At 46.5% G+C, this 15886-nt stretch overlaps 1 protein-coding gene across 1 annotated transcript in view; it reads right to left on the reverse strand.

Moving 5' to 3' along the window:
• Window positions 1–15886, reverse strand: part of Akap12 (A-kinase anchoring protein 12) — an 88185-nt gene that overhangs the window by 35302 nt on the left and 36997 nt on the right. Inside the window, exon 2 of the mRNA XM_038340395.1 lies at window positions 9424–9538. Coding sequence (XP_038196323.1) covers window positions 9424–9538 — 115 coding nt within the window. The remainder of the gene's footprint in view (window positions 1–9423; window positions 9539–15886) is intronic.

The following is a 15886-nucleotide window of genomic DNA, read 5'->3' on the forward strand; positions in this document are numbered from 1 at the left end:
CACTGGGAAGGCAGAGGCAGGCAGATCTCTGTGAGTTCAAAGCCAGCCTGGTCTACAGAGCTAGTTCCAGGACAGGCTCCAAAGCTACAGAGAAACCCTGTCTCGAAAAAAAACCAAGATAAATAAATAAATAAATAAATAAATAAATAATAAGCTAAATAAAATTTTAAAATGAGGTCAGTTAGGGTGGGCTCTAACCCAAACTATCTGGTGTCCTCCTCATGAGAAGAAATTTGAACACGTGGAGGCATCCAGGAATTCAGAAAGGACACGTGGGTCAGCAGAGAAGCAGTCCCCTGCAAGCCAAGGAGGCCCCAGGGGTCATCAAAACTGTTCACCAGACTCTGAGAAGGACAAAGTTCTGTCTTGATGTCATCTGGTCTGGAGCTTTACTCTAACAGTGAGGCAACGGACACACGTTTGGCACTTTTCTACACATGACACACCTATGTCAAGATAAATTAAAGCTGGGGGCTGGAGAGACGACTCAGCCAAAAAGAAAAGAAGAAAAGAAAACAGAACACAAACCACCGCTGACAAGTCTGGTGACCTGAGTTCTATCCCTGGGACTCATAGGATGGAAAGAGAATCCCAACTCCAATCCCAACTCCGGTGACCTCTGTATAAGCACATGAACACACACCCCCACACACAAAACTTTAAACATTTAAAGATACACTAAAGCAGCCATGCGTTGTGGCACATAGCTTTAATCCTGTCAATCAGGTGACTGAGGGAGGGGAGAGATTTCTTGAATTTTAGGCCAGTAGAGAGAGACAAAAGATACACCTATTAGACCAATCATATGTTGATTTTTCACCTCAATAACTAATGCATATATCACTAACACTAGAGGGCCAGGGACTACTTGACTGTACTCTAAACAGACATTTGACCGATAATAGCAATCGGGAAAAAAAACCCAAAAAAATCTCAAAAGTAAACTGGAATATAGAAATTTGTTGTTGCTGTTATTATTATTTTAGAGACATGATAATGATGATGATGATGATGATGATGATGATGATGATGGAGACCTGGTTGGCCTGGAACTCACTATGTAAAACAAGCTGTCTTCAAATGGAAAAACCTTGAGGTTGTCATGTACTGATTTTATGTGTCTGCGTGTCTGCTATGTGTATGTGTGTGTGTGTGTGTGGCTGTGTGTGTAGAGGAGAGCTGTGTGGAGCCAGTTCTCTCCTTCAACTTTTATGTGAGCTCCAGGGATTTGAACTCAGGTTGCCAGACTTGAGCAGCAATTGCCTTTACCTGCTCAGCCATCTTGCTGCCCAGAGGCTGAATTTTAAACCAAGAGAATACATTTCCTTTGCCTAACTTCTACGGTTGGAATGCTGGACATCCCCCCCCCGCCATGGTATTATTGGAGGGTGCCACATGCCTTCAGGGGGAAGACTGTAGTGGGAAGCCTCAAGTTATTGAGGCACACCCCTGAAATGGATTATGGGACCACCTCCTTCCTCTTCATTTTGCTTCCCAGCATGAGGTGAGCATCTCATTCTTTCATGTGCTCTGGTCCTGGTTATCTGGACCAAACCCAAAGCAATAGATGCCTCCAGTCTTGGACTACAGCCTACAAAGCAGGAGCCAAACTGAACCTTTTCTCTTTGCCAGTTAACTTCCTTGGGTATTTCTTCATAGTGGCAGAAAGTCAGCTCACAGAACACACTCGCCGCCCTCCCCCATCACCCCGGCAAAGCAGACAGCTCCAAACTGTGGAGGGGGCAGAAAGGCAGAAAACTATAGCTATCTATAGGTGACACCTCCAGAGTTAGCAGAATGGCAGGAAACTCGAGCCTTCTATAGGTGACACCTCCAGAGTTGGCAGAAAGGCAGGAAACTATAGCTATCTATAGGTGACACCTCCAGAGTTAGCTGGCAGGGAAGCAATGGCTTTTGTCAACATCTTTTCCATCTGTCCTTCCTGTTCAGTCCCAACCTTCCAGGAGCTCAGCAGAACTAACACACTAGAGATCCATGTGACATCTTGGGACCACACTCATTATAAAGCCGCTAACCTCTTTTTTTTCACCCCTAGATGACCCTGAAGCAAGCTATTGTTGACTACAATGTTCCCTCCCAAAACTTTTATCCAATTAATATTAAAACTTCAAATCCAGAAAATGACTTTTAGCATCAGGTTGAAAAAAACCAAAGAAATCATTTTCTAAATACACATAATGACATTTTAAGCACCTGACCAAGGATGCTCAGGTGCTTATGTTAGCTAATCCTCTGTGGTTTCTGGCCCAAAGGAGTAAAACTGATGAGTCAGGCTTCAGAGATAGACGAGAACACTCATTTTACAGATAGAAACGGACTCCACAGATAAAAACGGATGAAGTCAAATGAAGGTCACATGCATGCCTGTGTGTATGAAATCTTGAGTTTTGCTTCTCTAATATCAACTAATTGAGGAAGAGGACAAAGAAACAGGGGCACAGTAGCATGCACCTATCATCCCAGCACTTGGGAAGCTGAGACAGGAGGATTGCCTGGGCTCTTCCAACACCAGCAGGGAGCAGGGAATGAATCTAAATGAGTTCCCAGGATGGCACAATGAAGGACGTTCAGCCAAGTTCAAGGCTTACTTTGTGTTAGCGCTCTTCAGTTTTCAAAACACCACCAAACGCAACAGGACAGAGCTTGAGAAAATACCGTGCACCATTACAGGATCTGGACACAAACCGTGTGCTGTGGGCACAAGGCCTTCCCTTTGTGCACAGAGCATTTATTTACAGGAATCCTTGTTCACTCATGGACAAGTCTGGGTGGTGCTGCATGCTTCTGGGCGATTGCAGATGCGCGCCAGCAGGAAGCACACGTTAGGGCCCAGCTGGAAGCTCTGGAAGGGTTCTAGCTTTCTTTCACCCCATGCAACAAGACCCAAAAAGCCAAGGTACTGGCAGGCATGGAACTTGCAGAACTGGCCAGGCAGTGGCAGGAAGGCTACCCTGAGTTTGAGGTCATCTTAGGCTAGACAGGGAGACTCTTCACAAAAATAAAGCAAAGCAGGTTGCAACATCTAACCACAGGGAAGGAGCACCTTCACCACCTCCCCATCCCTGACCCTACTCTTCACCAGGGAGGAGAGGAGAGGCATCAGATGCCAGATGTTAACAGCTGGTACCAAGAAAAACGGGCAGAATGGAGGATAATGGGGTGGCCGGCAGGTCTTCCTCAAAATCTAAGCAAGATTATGTCACAAGCTGAAATAGAAAAGAAGTCAGAAATCATAAAATATTTCTTCTGAGTAGGGAAAGCACCCTTTAGGGAAAAAGCAAGTGTGGGGTCATTGTCACAGGGACCAAGAGCAGGTCTTAGCGCACATATGCTCCAGATAAAGCTATGGATTGTCTGTAAGGTAACAGGCTCACGGGGAGGACGGTAATTACGCAGCAGCCACCATTGGTCTTCCCATAACCCAAAGGCGTTCGGCGCCAGGGATAGGAAAGCTCAGACTCAATGAAACTAGCGACAACATAAGCACCATCACAAAATGAGTTCTCCACGATGCGGCAAATTCAGCCATTAAATAACTGAGTCCTCCACTTCCGCCTGCACTTGGAGGACGACGTGGAGCTGTGGGAAAGTGGGTTACTGTGAAATGAGGACTTAGACTCTCTAGAGACCTCAGCGTTAACCGAGGCCCTTGGTGATGGGGGAGGGCGAGCTGCAGGCTCAGCACATGTAAAGGAAGTACTACCCCGTAGGCAGCCTCTCTACCATTCTGGGATGCGCATGCCATGCGCTGGCTCACCTGGCTAACTCTTTCAAACTACAAGGCAGTGGAGGACAAATGCCACGGCCATTGCCATTGGCACAAAATGCCCTCAGCTTTGGGTGTGCCAACCGTGCAATGCCCATGTGAAGAAAAGCAACTGAAAGCAAACACCACAGTTCTTTTACACACGTGACCAGGAAGACGGAGAACTGTCATTTTTGGTACATAGACTCTGCAACAAGGCAAATCTCAGAGAGGAAACAGAGGCAGTGCAGAGTGTAGCCATGAGGTAGGGCACCTGCCTAGCAGGTATGGGGCAGGTATATATACACACACGCACACACACACACACACACACTAGTAAATAAGTTAAATTTGTTTTGTTTTTCGAGACAAGGTTTCTCTGTGTAGTTCTGGGTGTACTGGAACTCTCTCTGTAGACCAGACTGGCCTAGAACTCACAGACATCCATCATCTTCTGCCTCCTGAGTGCTGGGATTTAAAGTGTGCACCACCACCACCTAGCTAAATATTTCAAAAGCTCACTCTGAAGTTCCATAGCCCCCTAACTCTTTCCTCACCTGTATAATCTACTTTTCAGTTTCAAATATATTTAGTCAACAGTTCTGTCACTTACAGTTTCTAAGGCAGGAAGGGAAGGAAGAAGGGAGGGAGGCCAGGCAGAAATCTTACGAGGAAAAAATGTCTATGTTGTTGAATTATCGCGATTTCTTAACTTCAGAAAAGGAAAGCAAGTTGCGATGGGAAACATTCACATCTGTCTGTCTAAAGCTGGTGCCAGCCAGTTCTTGAGTTGTGATGGTTGATCCTAACCATCAAGTTCACAGGACCTAGAACTACCTAGGCCTCCAAGGCACACGGACGAGGGATTTTCTAGATTGGGTCAGCCTCTGTCCTTGTTTGTGAAGGATTATCTTCATTAGGTTAACTGGGGTTCAAGAACCACTCCAAAAGGGGGTACCATTCCTTGGGTGTGTCATCTGGGCTGCAGGGAAGTAAAAGCCAGCTGAGCACTGTATCGCTGCTCTCAGCCTCCTGGTGGCAGATGCCACGTGACCAGTGTCAAGCTCTTGCTGACAACCTCCCTGCCACGGGGACCGTGAGTCACAGTAAACCCTGTCTGAAATTGCTTTCGTCAGAATATTGAGTCACAACAGTGAAATCAAATACAGAAAATTGGTACCAGAAGTGCCCTGGACTAGTAGCCCAGGCTGGCCTTGAACTTGGAAGCAATCCTTCTGCCTCAGGCTCCCATATCCTGGGATTATAGCCAGGTGTAAATTACTGTACTCAGATGACGTTTCCTTTTTCGTTTTGGTGGTGCTGCGAATCGAACCCAGAGCCCCAAGTATGCTTGGTATGTTCTACCACTACTGAGCTACACCCACAACCTCAGAAATATCACCTATTACTTCACAGTGACCCTTCAGCAGGAATGCCCCTTGGTAATTTACTCTGCCACCGTTGGCCAATTCTCCCAAGGATTAATGTGGGTCCAAACTTGTTTTTATGATTAAGCGGACCATAGTAGAAACCAGAGTCCTCCAAAGCCTACAATAAAGTGTTTAGATATTCAAAACTGTGTTTCTGTTTATACAATTGTCATCTTTCAGGTAGGTTCTGATTTCCAGAAAGAACCACAATAACCTAACCACAGGGATCTGGAGAAATGGGTAGGGGCAGGAGAAAGAGCACTTGCTGGGCAAGCGAGAGGATTTGAGTTTGAATCCCCAGGGCCCATGTGAAAGCCAGGCGGGGTTGTGGGGTGCTATCACCCCAACGCTGGGGGAGGGAGACGGCAGATCCGGGAAGATGGCTGATGAAACCATGAGCTTGCAGTGTCATGAGGGATCCAGTGTCTCCAAACAAGGTCGAGAAGGAGGGTGATGTCCTCCTCTAGCGTCTGAATGCATGCATGCATGTGCAGTTTTCCTTAGAGCATCCTCAGCCAGTGAGATGGCTCAGGGATAAAGGCCCTTGCTCTCAGGCCTGGCAACCAGTGTTTAATTCCTAGAACTCCCAAGGAAGGTTGAGAACCAGCTCCCACAAACTGTCCTCTCACTTCTCTGCCCACACACACAAATAAATAAATCTACATAAAAAAAATTAAGCGCCTAACCACGGGCTTAACACTGATATCAAAAGAAAAGCATGGAAAAAAATGCTGTTGAAGAATTTAACGCGACGATTCCATCCACGTCAACACTACCGGGCTGTGCATTATTACGGCCAGACAGATAAGATGAAGGTAAGGTAAAATCAATAGCACTTCTGCCTACAGAACAGGCCTCTGGAAGAGGCTCTCATGGCGGCCTCTCCAGCCCTCTCCAGGGATGGTTAGCCTTTCCCAGAAGTTGAGTTCAGGATCTTATGAAGGACAGAGTCTGTTTCATTCCATTCTTCCGACACTCAACATTTGGGTTGTGCTCAGACTTCCCAGGCCAGCCATGGTCAACAGTCTGGGTCTCCTCTGGGAAGTCATGGAATACAGTCATGGGTGGAGACAGAATGGCTTTCTATAAAAGCTGGTGTTTAGCCATGTGGCTGGAAATGTCCTGAGAGATCATATCTGGAGGGGAAGGAAAGGACAGCAAACAGCAAGCCTCCAGGAAACAGACGCTTGGGGGAAACCATGCACTCCGGGTCTTATGGGACATGTGCCTGACTCCATCCCATACATCCAGCCTACATAACAGCTAGACCACATAAGAAGCCCACTCACGGACTTGCAATATGGCACAGTGAGTAAAGGTGCTTGCGGTCAAACCTGACGACTTGAATTCCATTTCACACAATAGAAGGTGAGAGCTGACTCCTGCAGGCAATTCTCTGACTTCCACATATGCACTGTGGCACACACACACGCACACACACACATACACACGCACTTCCACATATGCACTGTGAAGTACACACACACACTAACACAGGCACATGATAGAAAGATAGATAAATGACATACAGGCAGATAGAACCTCACAAATTCACTCAAATTTCTGCACACTCACAAACGAGTGTATGGGCAAACACCCACACATATCCATCGCAAAGAAAGTAAAACATAGTAAGTTTTTTTGAAAAAAAGAAGCTCACTTAGAAAAAGAAGCTTTCTTTTTCTGTCACATTTCAGAGATCTCAAACTGTCCACAAAATGATCCCAAACCACACTGATTTTAGCTCCCTCTTACGTAGTCCCGGATTTTCTCCCTGGGCTTTCAGTCAGCCTGTCCATAGTTGTGACACTACAACACAATTTTGTCATCCACAAAGTTTATACTCAAGAAAAGTGCCATCAATCAAATCACTAAAAAATAATAATAATAAAAAAGATCGTAAAAATTCTCCTGGCATTTTCAGTAAACTTGTGCTCTTGTTCTGGGCACATCCACAGCTATCCCAGGCCACCTGCAGTCAGTGGCCAGCGGGTTAGGCTCATGGGAAACTTCCTCCAGACAGCTTCTCTGTGTGCCCTGCACGGGGACAGTGCTGTGTTTGTCAGTTCAGGACTCTAATCACCTTGGTTCAAGTCTCAGAAATATTGCCTAGCCCACGATATTGTCATGACTCCTGTAAATGACCACACAGCTAGGTAGGTGGACAGTGGCACGTGCTTAGAATGCACAAGGCCATGGCTTCCAACACTAATGTGGTGTGGAAGGTGGCCACAAGTGGTGGCGTTAGCTGTTCTCAGTTCTGTTAATAAACTTTTCATTTCTTGCAGGACTGTGCATCAAACCTGGACCTTGCACACTTCATCTCTAGCCCTGATGCTGATGTATCTGAGTCCAGCTTCTCTTCTGTCCCCGGATGCTATGCCCCCACCCCTGATCTCAGAGAGCGGCTCCACCTGAACTCTTGAGCAGCTCTCATCTCTTGCAGCCTCTTCTTAGCCTTATTTATTTCTTATTGCATTTGATCCTCCACTGACCGCATTCCTGTGTCCCCTGGTGGGAAGTATCAGAAGTAGAAAACTCGTTCTTCGTGATAAAACTTCCCTGAAGCACCTGAGCCACCATGACTTCAAGAGGAGCTTTTAAAGTCTCTGGAGAGCTGGGTGATGGTGGTACACGTCTTTAATCCCAGCACTTGGGAGGCAGAGGCAGGCGGATCTTTGTGAGTTTGAGGCCAGCTTGGTCTACAGAGCTAGTTCTAGGACAGTCTCCAAAGCTACAGAAAACCCTGTCTCGAAGGGGGGAAAAAGGCACCGGAGAGCTGTGGAAGTGGTGCCGTCCGTAGTTGGATTCCCAGAACCCACCACGACAGCCTGGCCACTGTGGCATGAGCATGTAATCTCAGTGCTAAAGAGGGCAGATCGATCCCTGGGGACTGCAGAGCCTATCTCAAAAGCTTCAGGCCAGTGAGTGCTCCTGTCTGAAAAAACAAAGTGGCTGTCTCCTGAGCTTGTCCTCTGGCCTCCATACACACAAACATGCACCTGTACACACACAACCTTCCACACACACATACCAGCCGCTATTTGGCTTAATTGAAAACGAACGTGGAAAGGACAAAGGCTTGGTCTTGGGGATTTGATTTGGGTCCGCTCCAGCTGTCTGGTGGGTATTATTTGAAACCCTCGCACTAGGTCAGGGAGATACTCCGTCTGTGAGACTGCGTGTGCATTTCTGACTTTATATGGTGTCTGTGGTAATACATAAAGATCAGCGTTCCCACCAACTTCAAAGCAGCTCCCGGCTTGACACAGCGCCGTGGGGGCACAGGAGAGGAGAAACGGGTTCCATGTGTGCAAAGAATCTTATCCGGGGAGGAAATACCCAACCTTTTCATCTGCCTCTTATTTATATTGCACACAGGAGCCAAATTACTAGATGTCAAACCCTCATTGAATATATCTTCTAAAAATTATGCTTATTTATATACCTTGTGCGCACATGCGTGTGTAGGTCAGAGAACCACTTTCAGGAGTCAGTTCACTCCTTCTACCATGTGGGTCCTGGGCATTGAACTCAGACTGGCAGTCTTGGTGGTAATCACCTTTAGCTGCTGAGCAGGCTCAACGGTTCCGCTATATCTCGAATTGAACGGAACATGACCCCAACGCTCCTGTCCCAGGAACAAACATGGAAGCAACACTTTGGCTAAAGATGCACCAGCACATTGATCTCTCCCCAACTCAAGAGCCAGAAGCTACGAAGCACATCACAGTTCAGGCAAAGGGATGTATGTAACTTCCAGGAACTCTGCGTGGTTGACATGACGTGGTTTCTCTAGAGAGGTGCGAAACTGTTACTTTAATTTTTAGTTCAGGGAGGTGTTGGGCATCACTTTTCTAAAGCAAGTATGACTTTAGTATTTCCAATGAGATTCACATCTGACACTGCACATGGATAAGGGACAATGATTTAAACTGTCAAAACAAAACAAAACAAAACAACCCATTAAGTTCCAGGTAAGAATATTGAAGAAATAGATCGTAATGTCAACCCTTGAGTACAGGGCTGACCACAAAGGGTCAGTTAAATATCTCCTTTTGATACCGGCTGACTGTATTGTTGCCATCATCCATCATGAAGCAGTATGATATAGCACTTTCTGTTGACAATCTACGACAACCCAGTTCATGGCTCACTGTGAGTACGGCCTGCCCTCCAGCTCCCAGTGTCCTGCCGAAGCCATCCTGGCCTGCAAGGACAGCTTACCATCTTCCACAATGACTTCTTCCTCCTGTCCATCCTGGCTTCCCTCTGGGACATGGTCACCTCCTTGTTCAGCTACGCCATTGACAACGGACAGCTGCCCATTCTTCTGTAGGAGCTGTGATGAAGACAAAGCCACATATACGTGAGTTCAATCCACTCGTCTGAGTTAAAAGTGATGCTCTGATTCCCAGAGTATAAACTATGAAATGGAGGAACACAGAGAAAGGGAGGCTCCATGAGGAAGATATAAGTTCTATATCCATCTTCAGCAACCATACGGAATACACGATCTGTTGTGGGACAATGGTCTTGTACCCTGTCACTTGTTTTAATAAAACATTGATTGGCCAGTAGCTAGGCAGCAACTATAGGCGGGGCAACAAGAACAAGAGAATTCTGGGAAGAGGAAAAGGCTCAGTCTGCAGTCGTCATCCAGACACAGAGGAAGCAAGATGAGAATGCCTCGCTGATAAAAGGTACCAAGCCCCGTGGCTAACAGACAAGAATTATGGACTAATTTAGGATGAGTTAATAAGAAGCCTGAGCTAATAGGCCAACCAGTTTATGACTGATATAGACCTCTGTGTGTTTCTTTGGGACTGAATGGCTGCAGGACTGGGCAGAACAGAAACCTCAATCAACAGGGTGTCCTAAAGATTGATCCTTGTGTGTGAGTGTATGCAAAAATCTGTTTAGTCTATTGTCCAATCACTAGTAAAGATCCTGTTTCAGACACTACACTAAAGAACTCCGGTGAGTCTTACACTTTCCATTCACACCCTAACACAGAAGGCAGACCTTCCTGGTATTTTTCTTTTTACTCTTCCTTGTAGTGGTGGGGATCCAGGGCCCTGGTATGTTAGGGGAATAAAAAACTATCGCCTCTGGCCCTAACAATATTTTTCTCCTATAAAAAAGTAGCAGCTCAGGGACTCTGGTTTTAAATCCCACACCCGTGCTCTTGGACGTATCCTATTCTTCCCCTGAGCATCTCTCTTTTCCACTAATGCCTATTCCTACATCTGCTAAAATGCCTTGTAATGAAGCCCAGCTCTGGAGCTGGAACGATGGTTCTGTGGATAACGCACTTCCTGCCACGCCTGCTCACCCAAGTTTGATCTCTGGTAGGAGGAGAAAAACAACCCCCACAAGTTGTCCTTGCCCTTCACATGCCACAGCATTCATGAACATGTATATATGTTCACCAGCACACACAAATACATGTTAAAGTTTCAAAGAAGGGGCGGCCCTGGGGAGATGGCTTAGGGTTAAGAATACTGACTGCTCTTACAGAGGACCCATGTTGGCTTCCCAGCAGTCACATGGGGACTTACAACCATCTAGAACGCCAGTTCCAGGGACTCTGAAGTCCTCCAAGGGGACAAGGCACACATGGTACACACAAATACATGCAGACAAAACACAAACATAAAATAAGTAAATCTATTTTGAAAATTGTGAGATCCAACTCTGCCTTTTAAAAATATTTTAACCTAAACAAATCAAACCATGTTTCTCTGTGAGTAGATGCAGGTTAAAAAAAATAACTGAGCTTTATAAACAGTATGGTCAGGTTAGAACTGATGTTTAAATTTTAGTTACTTGTATGTGTATGGGTGTTTTGCCTGCGTGTATGTCTGTGCCACATATAAACGCAATACCCAAGAAGGACAGAAGAGGGCAGTAGATCCCCTGGAACTGGCGTTAAAGACACTGTGAACCACCATGTGAGTGCTAGGAATCGAACTTGGTTCCTCTTGAAGAGCAGCCAGAGCTCTTGACCACTAAGTCGTCTCTCTGTCCTTTAAAGTTGATGATTAACCACACAATTCCTAAGCAGCAGCCACACAAAGCGCCATGAAGCCATCCTATGCTGAGCAAAGGACAGCAGCAGGAGGATCCCTGGCCAGGCAGGGAGTATCTAGGGTTTTAGCCAGAAGTGGGGGTGGGAGGTAAAAGCTGAGAACTAGGTTCTCCTGGCAAGGGCTGTGTGAGAACTGGGGACACGGTAAAGGATGGGGAGGAGTGAGAGAAAAAGGGGTCACAGCTGTTGTTCCCACAGCCTAGAAAGCAACTGTTCTTTTTCTTTTAAAATACTGCTCTGGGACCAGAGAGATGGCTCAGTGCTTAGGAGCACTGGCTGCTGGAACAGGAGCCTGGTTCAATTTCTAGCACCAACATGGCAACTCACAACTGTCTGTAACTCCAGTTCCAAGGTCTTCAGCACCCTCACAGAGACATACATGCAGGCAAAACACCAAAGCATGTAAAAATAAATAAATAAATAATATTTGGGGGGGGGTGTTGCTAAATGTGGGCCAGGGGGTAGCTCCTTCTATATACTATAAAGAGCTTGCCATGCAAGCATGATGACCCAAATTTGATCCTATAATTTATGAAAGATAGATAGATAGATAGATAGATAGATAGATAGATAGATAGATAGATAGATAGACAGACAGACAGACAGAAGCCATCAGCTGGAACACCAATCAATGGTAACACCCTTGCCTTCCGATCGAAGACCTGAGTTTGCTTAGACCCCCAGACCCTATACCGAAAGCCAGGTGTGATAACATATTCTGTAATCCCAGAGATGGTAAGATGAGAATGGAGACAGACAGATTCTTGAAGCTCACAGGCCAGCAAACATGGACTACTGAGTTCCAGAACAATGAGGGACCCCATCTCAAACAAGAAGTGAAAGGCATCTGAGAGCTGGAGGTTGTCCTCTGCCCTCCACGTTTGTGCTGTGCACATGCATGCGCACACCTAAAAGAAAAGGGGAAGGACCAATCACAAAGCTCAGTCCTCCCCTTGCTGTCACTGCTCACGGGCCAATGGAAGGCTCTGGACAAACAGGTTCTGATCATTCTCGAAGGTTCTGTGGCCTCAAGATCCAGAAGACTGACCTCACTGTGCTATTCCCTATTGCCAGCGAAGCCCTTCACCCTCTTGCGCCTCTCCTGAAATAACATCGCTTAATGACATTGAAGACGGCACCGTCGGCTTCAAAATGCCCATGCTGAGCCCAGTTATTACACGCGGTACTCAGATTACAGTTCCACTTCAAGGCTTCGATTACCAAAATATGAAAGACAGGAATTTTAAATAAAGGCTAAAGAGAAAGGAGGGGTGCTGACTCCACAATGCCCATCAGCAAAAACACTAGCACATTTTAACTGGGTAGCACTAGAACTAGGCACAGGTTGGTTGGATTGAATTAGCAAGGGAATGAGGGGTGGGGGCAGGATCACATGTTTAGCTGGGTTACACGGCAGCTCAGTGAATCTTAGGTTCTATCTTGATATGTTAGGCATGGTGGTACAAACCTGCAATCTCAGGTACTTGGGAGGGGGAATGAGGCAAGAGGGTTAGGGGTTCAAAACTGCCCTGGGCGGCATGAGACACTGGAAAAACCAAGAGATGACATTGGAAATTAAACAGAGATCACCTTTCATAAACCCACTTTTAAGGCTATAAACATTAGGTTAATTGGAAAGTGTAAACAAGGCCAATTGTTCTTTCTTCTTCCTCCTCCTCCTGTTTTAATTGGTTGGTTTTTGAAAGCGGGTCTCACTAGGCAGACCAGGCTGGTCTCAAACAAAAGAGATCCATCTGCCTCTGCCTCCCTGTACTGTGAGTAAAGGCACAGAGCACCATGCTTGGCTCGTCACACTTCTGAAGCTGGAGTTACAGGTGGCTGTGCGCAGCCCCTCCATGGGTGCTGGCCACCACACTTGGGTCTTCTGAAAGAGCAGTACATTCTCCCAACCACTGAACCAACCAAACTCTCCAAACCCAGCATTTGCTTTTTTCAACCACCGAACTAGAGAGTCCATGCTGGTTCCGCACACTGGAGAAGCGTTTCTTTATTAACCCTTTCTGTCCATCATCTTTAATCTATATCTGACTCACAGGACCCCAGAAGACGGTATTTACACTCAGCTCATGCCAGGACAGGAAGGGGTGGGCCCAGATGAGGTTCAGCGGTATTCAGAGTTCATAGAGGAAGGTAATTTTGTAATTCAAGGTTTTCAATCAAGAAAGAAGAAAATCTGTACCCCATTTTTTTCTCTGAAGCTTCCTTCCTCTGCTTTAACCACACATCTTAGATTTAGTACTAGAGATACATTTATTTCTTTTAAGACAAAAATTGGAATAGAAAGACGCAGCCCTTACCCCAAAAACACAATGAGTACCAGAAACCCAATCTGCCCACTGGGATTGCGCTTCAAAAAGCAAAGAAGCCTCCTCTGACCAAATCAAAACCCTAAGTGTTTGCAAGCTCATATCCTCCGGGGGGTCAGCCAGAGTTTATCCCAGTAAAGTGTTACCACATTATAACGGAGCAACACTGAAAGAATCAAAACTCTCAAATGCTGCCAGCAACAGCCTCGCCTTCCTCTAGGAACATACGAGAACATCCAAGACAGTTTGGAAGATGTCTGAGAGCGACCACCGAGCATCTCCCTCTCCTTTCTTCACCACAGAACTCTCTGGAGCTTGCCCTGAGTTCTCTGTGCGGAGGATCAAGTCCTTTAATGAAAGGCTTCAACAAGGAACAAAATCCACGAGGTCCTGTTGGCTGTCAGGATAACGGGGCATAGGCAAGACTGCTGCCGGAACTACAGCTCCCACTTAACGTTCTCCCTGCACGGCCCACACAGGTGGGATGGGCCCAGCACCTGCCACATGGAGGGGAGGCAGCTCCACCCCATGACTCACCCCGCCTACGATGGCTGAAATCCTGTGCACAGATCGACAGAATTTTTTTTTTTTAAAGTATGACCTATGTGTGGTGTAGGGTTAGAAGCCTTGGGCACAGTAGACAATTGTTCACTGAATGAAATGTGAAAGCGGAAATGCAAAGGAAGGCCATGATTGCTCCTAGGTATTGTGAAGAGAGTTGGTTGTGGCCAAGAGGGAAAGCATGGCTAGAGGCAGAGACATCTGGGAGAGCTCAGACTGCACACGCCCCTGAGCCACGTGAGGAGATGGAGGAGGGAGGAAGATGGGAGAGAGGGGAACCAGGTGCAGCAGTCAAGAGGGCAAAATAAAATAAAATAAAATAAAACAATTAAAAAGGCAGGTTACCACAATGGCTGGATTATACAGGGAAGGACATCTAGGGGAAAGGCAGCTCAGGCCCTGGGCTGGAGAAGTTTATGGTAAGGAACTTGATATGTAAGCTAGAAGGACCCTGTAACCAAGGGTTACTCGGAGAACCCGGTGGCCAGGTCCACTCTGATGTGTTTAACAGGCACCTCAGCCTTTCGCCCTGGCTTTGAGACCTACACTTACCTACACTTACACCCAGCTCTTCTCATGACTGCTAACCCCGTGAAGATTATATAAGTCATTATAACTGAGTGTGACGTTCTGCTACCCTTATTGTCTACCAGTGTCCTTAGCATATTAATGCCCTCAGTCAAGCCATTTATCAAAATACTGACCGAGGCTGAAATATATATATAGCTCAGAGCATTTACTTAGCACAGGACACTCCCATGTCTGATCACCAGCAAAACACACACATGCACCTGCATCCACACATGCACCTGCATGCATACACGCACGTGCGCGCGCACACACACACCTAGCACATCACCTGACACATGTTAAGATCTTAATGAATCAACTGTAAAATCTCTGCTACGTCATGTGTTCTCAACAACTGGGATCTAGTGACAATCGCTTGTCTCAAGTGCCAAGTTCATTTCTTTCTTCCTCCTAAAGGAAGGGGCAAGGGAGGAAGAGAGCTGCCCGAAGTTCTTCTGCTCCTGTTGTTTTCATTGTCTGGGGTGGCGTGTCAGTCGTTTTTCTGTTGCTGTGGTAAAATATCACGACTGGAAACAACCTGAAGAAGAGAGAGTTTATGTTGCCCTGTGGTTCCAGAGAGGATAAAAGTCCATTATGGTATCAAGTGGCTGGCACGGTGACAGAAGCAGGAAGCTGAGGGGTGAAATCTTTTACCTCCAGAGAGAGAGAGAGAGAGAGAGAGAGAGAGAGAGAGAGAGAGAGAGAGAGAGAGAGAGAGAGAGAGAGAGAGGTCACTGGCAGCAGCTACCCTCAGGGCTCTCTCCTGGCACTGCGATTCTTCCAGCAAGGCCACACCCCTAAACCTACCCAAACAGATCTAACAACTGGGGACCTAGCATTCAGACACCAGACATTTCTCATTCAAACCACACCACAGGGGATTTTCAATCATAGACCGCATGGGGCAGAGCGGCTCTAAGTAAGTTTTGAGGTCAAGTTCACATTCCTCCAGGCTCTGAAACCTCACCTCAGCTCATTCTCCTGATTAAAAATCAAGACCCAATACAGTCTTCTGTTTTTAGGCGGTCTGGGATTCAGTACATGGGACATCGTCGAAGTCATGGAAGACTTCTTTACAAGTCCTAATCCTTTTGTTCTGATGAGGACAGTGCTCTAGTCCAGTCTTTGCTGGCTCATGTCA

This window comes from Arvicola amphibius, chromosome 8, assembly GCF_903992535.2.
Source record: "Arvicola amphibius chromosome 8, mArvAmp1.2, whole genome shotgun sequence".
In the NCBI taxonomy this organism is placed as follows: domain Eukaryota; kingdom Metazoa; phylum Chordata; class Mammalia; order Rodentia; family Cricetidae; genus Arvicola; species Arvicola amphibius.